The sequence below is a fragment of the Xiphophorus couchianus genome, chromosome 12, assembly GCF_001444195.1.
Source record: "Xiphophorus couchianus chromosome 12, X_couchianus-1.0, whole genome shotgun sequence".
Lineage (NCBI taxonomy): Eukaryota > Metazoa > Chordata > Actinopteri > Cyprinodontiformes > Poeciliidae > Xiphophorus > Xiphophorus couchianus.
Genome location: NC_040239.1, coordinates 21,346,280 through 21,358,762, shown reverse-complemented (window position 1 = coordinate 21,358,762; position 12,483 = coordinate 21,346,280). Strand labels below are relative to the sequence as shown.

The 12,483-nt window shown below is 38.2% G+C and overlaps 2 protein-coding genes across 12 annotated transcripts in view; one reads left to right on the top strand and one right to left on the bottom strand.

Annotated features, from left to right (window-relative positions):
- Window positions 1–616: 616 nt before the first annotated feature.
- Window positions 617–2,386, bottom strand: LOC114154112 (uncharacterized). Its single transcript, XM_028032916.1, has 3 exons — window positions 1,332–2,386; window positions 916–1,084; window positions 617–773 (listed from the first exon to the last, which is right to left on the bottom strand). The coding sequence occupies exons 1-3, from the start codon at window positions 1,804–1,806 to the stop codon at window positions 644–646; spliced, it is 774 nt and encodes a 257-aa protein (XP_027888717.1). The 5' UTR covers window positions 1,807–2,386; the 3' UTR covers window positions 617–643.
- Window positions 2,387–5,753: 3,367 nt separating this feature from the next.
- The window catches only part of trpm3 (transient receptor potential cation channel, subfamily M, member 3), a 154,311-nt gene continuing 147,581 nt past the window's right edge, over window positions 5,754–12,483 (top strand). For 4 of the 11 annotated variants that reach the window (XM_028032753.1, XM_028032751.1, XM_028032760.1 and 1 more), the window contains exon 1: window positions 5,757–6,451. In XM_028032753.1, the coding sequence (XP_027888554.1) occupies window positions 6,248–6,451 (204 nt within the window). In that variant the 5' untranslated portion in view covers window positions 5,757–6,247. Of the gene's footprint in view, window positions 6,452–12,483 lie in introns of all 11 variants that reach the window. The other 7 variants (XM_028032752.1, XM_028032754.1, XM_028032749.1 and 4 more) reach the window with 4 other exon arrangements.

Below are 12,483 nucleotides of genomic sequence, written 5' to 3'. Positions count from 1 at the left end.
AAATTGTATCTATGATAATCTTAAAAAAATAAACATACACTTACATGCCTTTGAAATATTTATTTTCTCATTTGTCTTTTCTGAACATCATGAAGCACATGAAGCAAATGCACCTGCTGAATAGATATAAATTTCTTCAACCTTTTTAACTTTATCAGAAACAGTATGAGAACCAACTTTCACCCCCTTTTTTTTGGAGGGGGGGCTCGAAGATTATAACATACAATACATTTCTATTTCCAGTATACATTTTAATAATAATGTTTGTTTGCTTCAAAGGTTTTTCTTTTTTAGAAACAATTCTATTTTCAAATATCTATAAACATCAAATTTCAACAAACATTTACCAGTTAAATGCAAATTTAAAACACAAGAAAGCCCAATATAAACTGTATCTATAATGATAATTCAATTTTTTTTTTTAGAAACAAAAACATTTTAATTGAAAACATATTTTCAATGAAATTCTCATTTGTCCTTTCTGACATGGAGCAAAATTCAGCCACTGAACAAATATAAATATGTCATTTCAACTTTTTTAACTTCAGCAGACAAGGTGTGAGATGCAACATACATTTACAAATCTATGCAGCTCTGTTAAGATTAAACACTGTCTTGATAACTCACTGACTTTAGTCCTTTCTCAAACATCATGCCACTCATGATCCGAAAGTTCCTGGATCAAGGTGAGTATACGGGGGTTCACACGCAGTCTGGGTTTACGGGTTTCTTCCACCTTACTGCCCTTGTCTGGGTTGATTGAGAAGAAACACCTTAAGATAAAGAGGACAAACAGAAAACTACATCAAAATGTGCTTCACAAAGAAATAAACATTTTATTCAAGATATAAAAGTTGTCAAAAGTCAAATTTAACTCCCTACAATTAAAAAAAAAAACAAGAAAACAACTTATACCTCTGCAGAAACTCCAGTGTAGACGCCAGCCCCGATGGATAATGTATGTTAAAACAATAATAGCTCCCAAACATCATGCAGAGGGCAGAAATAAAACAGGAGATGTTGTTGTTTCCAATCTGTTGATCCACACTCAGCATGAATCGTTTAGCATGGAAGCAGGATTGACCTAAGGAGAAAGAACAAACAAATTTAGACTCCTGATACAACAAAACAATGACATTTATATGAAAAATAACAAATTAAGTAAAAAGTACAAAAAAATATATTAGTATCGTAAAAGCATAAGAAAATAATTGAAAAAAAAAAAAACAATATTAAACAAAATGCCAGATGGACAAAAGGGCAAAGAAAGGGGACAAGACAACAAAAAAGACAACAGGTCAAAGAAACTGGAAAAACAAAAAGGAACTCACCACACACAATGATAGTGGGAGTCAAGGAGACATTCTCCATCTGTACTTCTTCAGCTAGGCATGTGTCCTCCACACAGAAGAACATTGCTTCTTCATTTTCATTGAAGTAGCAGAGAAGTAGGAGCATCAGCTCTTTAACATCTTCAGAGTAACCGTCCAGTTCTCCCCTTAACATCTTCAACTTTGTCTGAGCCTGGAAAAACCTTTTGTTTTTGTTCACACAAACAGTGTTCATGTAGTTCAGCAGTCTTCTTCCCTTCATATCCATGTTCCTCATGAAGGTTTCCTTCAATCCAAGTCCAGTAAGTTCCTTGTAGTGTACAGCAATCCCAATGTCATGAAATAAAACAGGCCAGGCTTCCAAGACATCTTGAATGCTTTTCCCCTGGTTAATATCTTTGTGCTGTGAGTAGAAAGTTGTCCTCAGTAATTGTTTCATCTCCTCAGGATTGGCCTCCTTCTGCAGAGACATCATCTTGAGCTTGTCCTTCTTCTGTTGCTGACTTTCAGCAGTTTCTCCAAGAGGAAGGAATTTTACATTCCAGTTGATACACCCATAGGTGTCCTGAATTGCAGCTCTCTGTTCCTGAAGAATTTCATCTGTGTCAGTTTTCAGAGCAGCGCTTTCGCTTTCTTATTTTAGGCATTGTAGATCGCTTCACGTTGTCAATTCGATATTGAAGTTGTTTGACGAGTGAATGATAGCCAGGGCCAATGACATCTCCATCGATAACGTCTTGTAGAGATTTTGGATATTTTGCCACCATCTTCTTTGCAACCTCTGTAGAACTCCTTTTATCCAAGTAAGAACTTTTTTGCATCATTTCAGACACCACAATCCTGACCATCTCCTTCCTCATTTTTGGACTTGGCCGTTTACCTCTCTCTAATGCCTGCATCAGTTCTTCTGAGAACTTTTCCCATGGTATCTCAAAGGTGTCCACCCAGTCTGCTGCAGATGTCTGGTTGCTGCTGGAGGAGTTTGATGACACACTTAGCGGGGACAATGACTGCTCTGATGGAGGAGTATCTGGTGATGCATTACTTGAGGACCTGCTGGTTTCAGGGGTCCGGCCTTCAAAAACACAAAAAAACAAATAAGTTATCAGAACTGAATATGAATATCAGTGTTTAATGGTTGATTTTTGCTTTTCTACAATTTTACTTACGTCTGAATTTCCAAGCAGCAAGTGCCTTTCTGGCTTGAATTGGTCTTAATGCTGACAGCAAGTCTTCCTCAACAATGAACTGGAAGTCATCATACGTTTATACTCCAATTGTCTGTAAAGTCTCCTCGAGAATGTCTTTTGAAGCCTCTGCAAGATCAGGCAACACTTCACTGATAGCGCTGCGTAAAAATGTTTGCTCAGCCATTTCTGGAATAAAATCAGACAAAATAATGGTAAAAGAACAAGATCACCGTAATATAACATGTATTCAACTATGTACAAATTAAAGAGACTCATACTTAGTGTCAAACAAAATATCGTGCCTGATTCACACTTTTTAGTCATGTACATCCTTAAATCTTTTACTGGACATGCTACAGGCCGCCCCTCCATTATATGCTCCTTTAAATGAGCAACGACTTCTTTCACAGTTTGGCTTCGGTGCCCACACAATGAAATGGTGCATTTCAATTTAGCAACAATGGCTTTGGCTAATTCGGGTTGTGAAGCCACGTTGTGAACTCGGTAAAAATGAGTTTTAAACGCTGCATATGTACAAAATGTCCGCTTACATTCTGTGCCGAGGCATTTGAATACACAACTGGGCTCGTTTCTGTGCACAATGCAACACATAGCCCCTCAATGAGTCTAGTGTTTTACAGCAAAACGTACATGTAATCATGTTTAAACAATTTCAACCTACCCAAAAAGTTACACGTGTTGCAGGTGTAGCAAAAAATGATTCGACTGCATATTGTTCCAAGAAGCAATATGACGCCTTAAAAACAAAATTTAATCTCCCCAGAAACACAAATTACCGTGCCTTTTACGTTTGAAGAAAAATAAAGCTTAACTTACATTTGCTGAAAGCTGACGAGGTCCAAACAGCGTTCTTTTCTTTGCCGAGGTTTGAGCACAATTCAGCTTCTTCTGAGATGAGAACCGTTGAACGAACTTGTTCAAAACAGCTTTCAGGCGCCAGGTAAGCGGACCAATCAGAGAGCAGAACAGCGGACCAATCAGAGAGCAGAACAGCCCGCACTGTCGAGCGAATGGGAGAAGTTGAGCACAAAGCGGTGATCTCTGTCTTTCTTGCAGTAGCCAAACTTTGAGCTTATAATGGCAACGGTGAAGGTAAAAAATCCAGTGTTAGCAAAAAAAATAAATAAAAATAAAATAAGCAAGTACATGACTTCCTTGTTGATTCAGGTGTTTCCTCCACGTTAGTCGTGAAATATGAAGAAATGATCCAATCAAAATTGACAAAGAATAAGTAAATGAATTAAAGAGGAAATGACAATCTAAAGAAGTGGGAAAACACAAGTGAATATAAATAGATAACTAGTAAACAAAATTGGAAGTAAACAATGTGGAATCATAATTACGTAATTCCACATTAATTTCCAAATCGTCCATCCATCCATCCATCTTCCACTTATCTGGAGTTGGGGCAACAGCTTAAACAGGGAAGCCCAAACTTACTTCTCCCTAGCAAAAAAAATGGTAAGCTAGCTTCCAATTCATTTGGATTTAATAATCACAGAATGTAAATGTTACTTTTTCACTGCTGAAATGTAAAAATGTTGTGAAGGATACAACTTTTTCCATTAAACATACAAAATGTGTGTTTTCCACAACAAAATACAGTATTATTTGCAATTTTCTATTTTAAAATTTACAATAATTTTCGGTTCTACATTATACAACATCATACTGTTAAATGAACAAAATATCATTGTGTTTTTCTTTACAAATTTTTTTTGTCATGATTTCACAGATTTTTACTGTTTATTTTACAGACTTTTTTTTACAGTGTAATCTGTAGGCCATCTGGAGGTTAGGGAGTCTGTATCTACTGACTGCAGAAATTTGGCAACCTCCAGGTTTTGGTGAGTGAGGGAATTGTTTTGGTAATAAGTGTATATGTTATATAAGTTTGAGTTGTAATTATTGTGTGGGCAGATAGTTTAAAACAAAGCTAGGCTAATGATGATAACCCAAGCTTTGAACATCCCACAGAGCATTGTTTAATCACAGCTGAAAAATAACCAGGGGTGGGTGGAGGTTCATTTTAAGCCACTTTATGTCTAAATTATTTTCCATCAGATCTTTCTTCTTCTATTTAGCCATGATTCTAAAGTATCTCTGACATTTTCTTGGTATTATCTCTGAACCTTTCAAGATCAAATGTGTAATGGTGACTGAAATGATGATTACTTGACTTCTAGCCGTTCGAAACATAGACAATAACACCTGGAGCCTATCTTTGCTTGATTAGAGTGGCTGTTTGTGTGCTTCAGCTCCCGCTGGCTGTTTCTACGTGTCTCTCCTTCATCTGCTCTCCAACTGTCACTTGTTCCCTCGTCCCACTCTCCCAGCTCTCATTCTTCTGGGGATCTCTGTCTTGCTTTTTCACTGTCTCTCACATTCCCAGTCAAGCCATACTCACAAACACAAATACACACAGTGCCGTGTACTCCCAGGTGGTGAGTGGTTGCTTTGAGCAACGGCAACAATGTCCCTAGTGTTCAGGCACTGTCACCTCTCCTTACGCCGTATCCCATTCCATTATCTTACTTGTTGTCGCTGCGTCCAGCTTTCATCGGATCTCTTTCATCTAGTCCTGGTGGTTTTTCTGTTTCCATCTTGTCTTCAGTTGCATTTTCGTGTCTTATGGTATTATCCTAGTGGATTCATGTGAAGACATTGCTGAAATTCTCCTCCTTTCTCTGACAACTCCACCATCCCTCAGCATGACATAGTTTTTGACACATCTGAAGACTCTGAGTGAGAGGTAGAAGAGAAGAGGAGGAAGGAGAAGAGATCACAACTGTCATTTTATATTTGCGATCAGTCCCTGATCTGGTTGGGGGAGAGAAATTGAGGGTTCGGTGGGTTAGCTGATGAACTGTAACGCATGAAAAAGAGGAATCCTTGGTGGGAGAAGGAGGGGGGAAGAGTGACATGGTGAATGAAAGCTCAGAGAGCAGGAGAAGCAGGAGAGAGAGGAGATGGAGATTCAGAGGCAGTGGGTATTCAGAGCACAGTGTTCACACACAGAGAGTGACTTGCTGATTGAGGTGTTTCTGTATCTCGGTCATCTTAGACCATCTCTACATCAAATTCAACAGGAGCTCGGCACTCCAAAGACTCTTGCACCTCTCTTTGTTCTCCTTTTTTATGCTCTCTGCACCTGCAGTCGGCTCTTTTTTTTTTTTAAACCTGTGCTTCGATTCCTCACCTTTTCTTTCTTGAAGCCCCTTTTCACCCGGATTTAAATACCCTTGCTCCTGTCTCTCTCCCTCCCTCTGTGCTTTGCCATGTTTCCCTATTTTTCTCTCTCTCCCTCTCTGCGAGGAGAGAAAACAACATCAGCAGCTGAGCCACAGTAACAGCACATGCAACAGGGAGCAGGGAGGACCTTCTGCTTTCCCACCTTTGCGCTCTGACTCCTGTTCCCCTTGGAGGACGATTACAACGAGGAAAACAAGAAGATTGCAGGAATGGATTTGAGCTGGTGAAGATCTGTGGAAAAAACGGCATAAAGAAGGAACTAAGACTGGACTTTTATGATGCTTTTGTAAGTGAAAACAAGGTCTAAACAAAGGGGTGACACACATAGTGCTGACAAGTACTTTAGACTTCAGTAGAGATGCCACCTGTGGCACCAGTGTGATTCAAGAACAGCCTCCTCATATAACCGTGGCTGCTCTTCTTTCCACATACCTCGATTGAATTTGAACAACTATGGCATCCAAGAAGAAGTGGTCCGAGCGGAGAGAGTTGAGGAGGGAGCGGGCATTCTCCACCCGGGATGATTTATCTGTTGCGTCAGGAGCATCCGGGCCGGGGCGTCCCACCGCCAGGGGGCGTTTTTCAGAGTCCTGGAAGAGGCTGAGCTCCAGAGGGGGCTCCACCAAGAGGGGGGCGCTCAACTCTCAGCAGCCACCGGTAAGATAGTTAAGATACAGAGACCCCCTTGACTTGTTCCCAAAGATCAATCAATGACCCGGGTGCTGGGAGGAAAATGGGACAGGAAACACTTCACCTCACGTAGGAGGGTGTAAAGGCTTTGGGAAGGATTAGGAGGTACGTTGAGTTGAGGAGTTTAGAAGAATCATTTATGTCACTGTCACTTTGTTTTTAGGGACTCTAATGTCCTCATTTGTGTCAATTCATCCAACCTAATTAGCCATTTGACCTCTTTTTGACTTCTAAACAGGCTTTCTGGGTTAACTTCTTTGATTTTTTTTTCCCACCCCACTTTTACTCCATCTTTAATCATCTGCTGCCTTGGAAATTTATCAAAATAACCAGAGCTGGGTTTAAGTTTGGTGTTACTTTCCAAGAGAGATTTGAAACTTTGTAGGAATAATTGCAAACTGGTGTGAGTTTTATTCCCCTGGCCCTGGAGCATCAAACCTGTTATCTATTTAAGACTGATGAAAATTATAGTTCTTGTGCTTGCTGTCATAACTAAAATGACCCCTGGATCTTTAATGGTATGGTAGAGAGGGTAATATGTTACTGAGCAATCATTCGATCCAAGACATTACCTGATTGATTTCTTAACAGATTTTTAGCTGCAGTTGCTGATTTTATGATTTGATTCTGCAGAATCTAATCATATTAGTTTTTCTTTGAAATATTTGTGGTTACGTAAAACCAATAAAATTACTCTCCCAGTGAAGTCATTCAGGTTTCCTAAATATGGAAGTTGTTATATAATTGTTAAATTGTAAATCATAGTGGAATTCAGTGACCTACATGTTCATTGATTTTCCTAGCAGTTTGACAATCCCTTCACATTACAGAAGGAATATTGCTTTGGTAAAACACTAGAATTATTTCATCATTGTCGACAGTAATAAAATTACACTTACAATAGCTCACAACTTGAGGAAACTGTTGTGAAATATGTTCTCATGCAGATTCAGTTCTTGATGACATTACCATATCTTTAGCTCCTGATTGGGTTTCTTTTTCTTTTGTCTTTGCACCATGCCGAAAACAATTCTTCATGTTAGCTGGAGGAATAACCAAACTTCTCTGCAATTTAAAATGTGATGGCTCCAGGATTCCATCAGCTCTATTTTTGAAATGTGGAACTTCACTGATGTTTATGGATCCAGGTCAGCATAACTGAAGCTGGTTAATAATTGGCAGCGACATCTGAGCTGGGAGATGAGTGTGTTGAGAGAGATGTGCTTGGATGGAGAGTTGAGATCCATTTCTGCTTTTTGGTTTGTGCTCCAGTAACTGGGACTATTTTGGATTGCTCGCATGTACTGATATTTTAGCGGTATTAACTATAGGGCACTACTATGGTTTTTTGTTTCAGATTTGCATGAACAGATTTTTAAAAATGAAAGTCAGATACCTATGTTTTGTCTGTGTCTCCTGGATTTATGTACTGTATCTGTGTGATGGAGGATAGGCTGAGAGAGGTCTGCTGGGGTTTGTGTTGCTTAGATATGAAGCCAAGATACTGAAATACCAAGCTAGTCTCTAATCATTACTTTGAAATCATTACAATGTCTGTGTGCTTGAGTGTGCTCGCTCACTTGTGTGGTTCTGTGCAATCTTGTGTGTGACTGAATCAATAAGATAGAAGGTGGTGCAAAGAAATTGGAAAAACTGGAAAATTGCAGGCATTTTAAAAAATCCAATACTGAGAAATCACACTGTATGGGAATTAGAGTCAAAGGCAGGTATGGAGAGTGGGATTAAAAAGCTCCAGGGAGAGAAACTCTCTCTGGGCTTCTATAAAATCTGACAGTAAGGAGCAAATGTGTGTTTCTTTTTTTTCACCTTTTAAATATTTGTACCAAAGAAAATCATTGTCATTTTTGACAATGATCGCAAAGGTTAAGATTTTCCGTTTTGATTTAATTGTGAACTAAAAGGTCTATATGAATCATGTAGCTTTATCTAAAACAAGAATTTGATTTGGGTTTATTTTTTTTATAGCTTGTCTTAGTTTTTTCCATATTAGGAATAGTAGTGACTTATCATATATGAGCCGCTGCTGCAAAATCTTAAATCAAAAATGATTACAGAATTGACATTTTTAACTACATTTATCATTTTATGTTGTAACATAAAATGCAGAGCAGCTAGTCTAGCACAAGAGCTCTGTGTGTTTTCAAAGGAGAACTATGAAATTTTCTTTAGACTGACAATATTTCTAATTACAGCAAAGTTCCTTGACAGAGGTTGGAAGCAACTTTGCAGGACTTTGTTCAGCCTTCCTGTTACCTGCTACAAGTCTTAGCCTCTCTCAGAGCCTAAACGGTTCCACATGCATCACCCGAAATGCAGAGATCGGCTCTCACTGACGTAGATCTGTTATGAAGATTGCATCATTTTGTTTGCAGAGATGCATTCGCCTCCCCTTCTCGACACCGGGCCTGTGTCTTACTATTTCAGCAGAGCTCTGTGCTGTGGTCAGATACAGAAAACATTATTGATCTTTCACTTAAACTAGTTGTTTTTTTTTATTTTCAAGAGATATGCATACTTTTAAGGAATCATACATCAACTATTCAGCTTTGACTGAATTATATAGGAACCATTACTGAGTTGCAAACATGTCTCAACATATTGCAGAGAAAAAAAACGTTAATTCTTTTTAACAGCGTCTTACATCTTTGTTCCTCCTTTCATTTTAATTTTAGACACATTACCTAAAGTGACAATGCTTAACTTCTTTTTCACTCAGTGACATTGAAGACTGTTAGTCACATGGTAGTAATTATGTTTATTATTTATAAGGAATATAATTTTACTTGTCAGGACCAGTCGAAGTGAAATTGTCTGATTCCAGTTACTGTAGTAGTGGGCTGCATGTTGCTCTCACTCTGTTTGCGGTTTTACTTTTAGCAGGTTTTACATGATTTTTGTTGTAATCTAAATCTTTTTTTATACCGACTGCAAGTAGATGTTATTATGTCGCTGGAACTTCACTTCTTTGTTTATAAAAATCTGTAGAGATTAAATGTGTGATAGTTTGTCTTTGTTTGCCTCCTTCCATGTGAAAGCCCTGCAGTTCACCGAGCCATCTGTGCTTTATAGAGACCTATAAAGAAACCCACCGTTGTTAAAATAAACAAACAAGTAAAATGTTGTTTTGGTTTAAATGTCTGTGCTTTGCCTACTGTGTTCTGCAAGGATTCTTGAGATGGTAATGTTAAAGACTTTCACAGCTTCACAGTTCAGTTTTATAGTAATGAGCTTCATCAGTGGAACCTTTTAGGCCAGAATTCAGACAGCTTTTCCTCCCTTGTGTTCTCTCCCAGCATGAAAACAGGACAGCAAAGGCTCCCAAAGCTTGTTTGGTTCCTCTTGCTCATTGGTTGTTATCTGCTCTGATTAGGCTCACTGCTGCTAATTATGTGTTTCTTTTAATTTCCTTCATGTTAGTAAAGTAAAATAATGAATTAAAAATTGCTCCAGTATACACATAGCCTTTAAATCGAGATCCAACTGTGATCTCAACAGAAATGTTTTCATTAGATACAAAAACTTACTGTAACTTTGTTTTGTCTCTGATTCCAGTTCTCACCACATCATTAAATGTTTATGAAGAAAAAAACATCCACAATTACTACATTAAATTGAATTCAATTCTAACACAACTTAAGCCAAATTGAATTGAATTTTTCTTAACTTTCTCTTTTTTTTTTGATGACTTTGAAAACTCGAATCTTATTAAATCTTTACCGTTTTTTTATTTTAGTTCTAGTATTTAATTGGAAAGCATAGACTACCTACAGTATACATTTGGGAAAGGCTACATGCTCATTTCAGTGCAATTTGATGTCCACCATTCTACAGGAAGAGAGCTTATTGGGAAGTGAAAAATGTTTAAGACAACTTTTATTACCATTGTTGTGCGAGATACTTTTGTTTCCCATTGATAAATAAAGCTGATGCTGGGTGGCTATTTTAGTTAGAGTCTCATTATAATGAACAGAAACTGATTTTACTTAATGAAACAGAAAGCAGAAAAGATCAGAGTTGGTTTCTCTGGAGACAAAGAATATGCCTTTCGATCCTTTCTACTTTTTTCTTTTTTCTACCAAATTGCTTTCAAACATAAAATGATTAAGTGTTCTAAAGTTTTACTTGAACATTTACTTTTTTGGTTTCTCCATAATAGCAAGAGCACGCTTTTCTCTAAAACCTTACTGCGGAGATGTAGAATATGTTTTTTTTTATGTTAAAATGATTAAACTCTGACATGCAGTTGACATGTAGGTAATACTACAACCTCCAGTGTTTGTGGTCATTGTTGAGTCTAATGAAGCTTGCAGATCTTGTAGGAAAATTTGACCTTTGTGTCTAAAGCCTGAAGTGACTCTTGCCTGGCAAGACAATGATTCAAGGACAAGTGAAGACGGGCAGCTTTCAACATGATCCAGACAGCTGCAGCAGATGGTGTTTTAACTAGTTTGCATTCTTATTCCTGGATTTTAAGTACCAGGACGTGTATGAAAAGATGTAGGGCTGATCTGGCGTCATCTTTTTGGACAAACCTTTTTTCAAGACTCAACTATTGGGTAGAGTTATGAGTATTTATTTAGTTTTCATTGCTAGCCTCCCCCTCCTCCATAAAGTTTTATTGATTTTCCAGGGATCTGTCAGCTGCTGTATATAATAATGTATTATTTACCCCGATTTCTTAGAAGATCTGAAACTCGGCTATCTACAGTATAGAGATGATTCCCAAAGCAGTGCAATCTCTTTCATATTTTCCAGCTGTTTTGCTCTGATTGTGTGCATTTTGTTTTCAAAAGTGATTCACAAAGCAGGCTGCTTGCATACATGCAGAAGCAAGTATACCCAGAAAGTCAAGTATTTGGAGGAAATTTGCACCTTATTTTGAATCAGGTTACACTATTCCTCTTAATCCATAAACACAACAGACTCCAAAGTGATCAGAGATTAATTAAAAAATATCAACATTTTACTGAAACTTAAATTACAAAATCTCGGGGTGCTGTGGTGGCGCAGGGGCAAAGCATGACCCACGTTGAGGCCTTAGTCCTTGTAGCGGTGGTCGTAGGTTCGATTCCCGGCCTGGCGACGTTTGCCGCATGTCTTCCCCCTCTCTGATTACCCTGTTTCCTGTCAAACTACTTTCAAATAAAGGCCACTAGAGCCAACAAAACCTTTAAAAATTACAAAATCTCAATATTTAATAATCTCAACATTGTTATAATTAAATGGAATGATACGTCTTTTATTGATTGGTTCAGAGACAATGAACAAAAAGTCAAGATAAATGTATGAAGTTGCAAATATCCTACAGTGTCTATTTTAATTAAGAAATGAAACAGGGTCTGTTTTTTGTTTTGCGTGATGACAGCTTACTCACCGAATGCTACCTGTGTGTCTCCATTGCTCCCACACAAGCCCACCAACTATCAGATCCTTATCTCACCCTCAGGAAAACCGAAAACAGGACCAGAGATTCTTTAGTGTGTCTTGCTAAAGTTGCTATTTTGCATTTATTTTCTTTTAAATTATTTGTTATTTTGCATTGTTCTTGCTAAACACTCCATCCAAGTAATCTGCATAATGCATACAGCTCTGGTCTTTGTGAATGTGATGCAATTTGCTCTGGTTTTAGCTTTCATAAATGTACAGTACGTAAATATTGGCAGACTTTTCCCTAAATGCGTACAGTGCATGGTTCAAGTGTGTGCAAATGGCATCAGCACTCAGAGGTGCTGTTTTAGGCTCAGAACTGCCTTTGTGTCTCATCTTAGATTTAGAAGGACAAACAAACTCTGGTTAACATTTATTCAGAGCACGGGCACCGATTTATGTTCCCGCTGGTGGGTGATCACCATGCTTGTATGACTCGTGGATGTGGTCATTAGCAAATCAATAAAAATGTAATCTGCCTGGCACACGTGGGTTTCCGTGAATCTCTGTGGGTGCTCCAACCCCGAAGCACCCACAGAATCAGTGCCTAT

What these genes read in the sequence shown, in the direction of transcription:
- LOC114154112 (XM_028032916.1), bottom strand. Translation starts at nt 1,806, where the DNA reads ATGATGTCTCTGCAGAAGGAGGCCAATCCTGAGGAGATGAAACAATTA. An exon ending in TCCCACTATCATTGTGTGTG is followed by an intron (nt 1,085 to 1,331) that starts GTGAGTTCCTTT and finishes CTTTCTCCTTAG; the next exon opens with GTCAATCCTGCTTCCATGCT. An exon ending in ACACTGGAGTTTCTGCAGAG is followed by an intron (nt 774 to 915) that starts GTATAAGTTGTT and finishes CTTTATCTTAAG; the next exon opens with GTGTTTCTTCTCAATCAACC.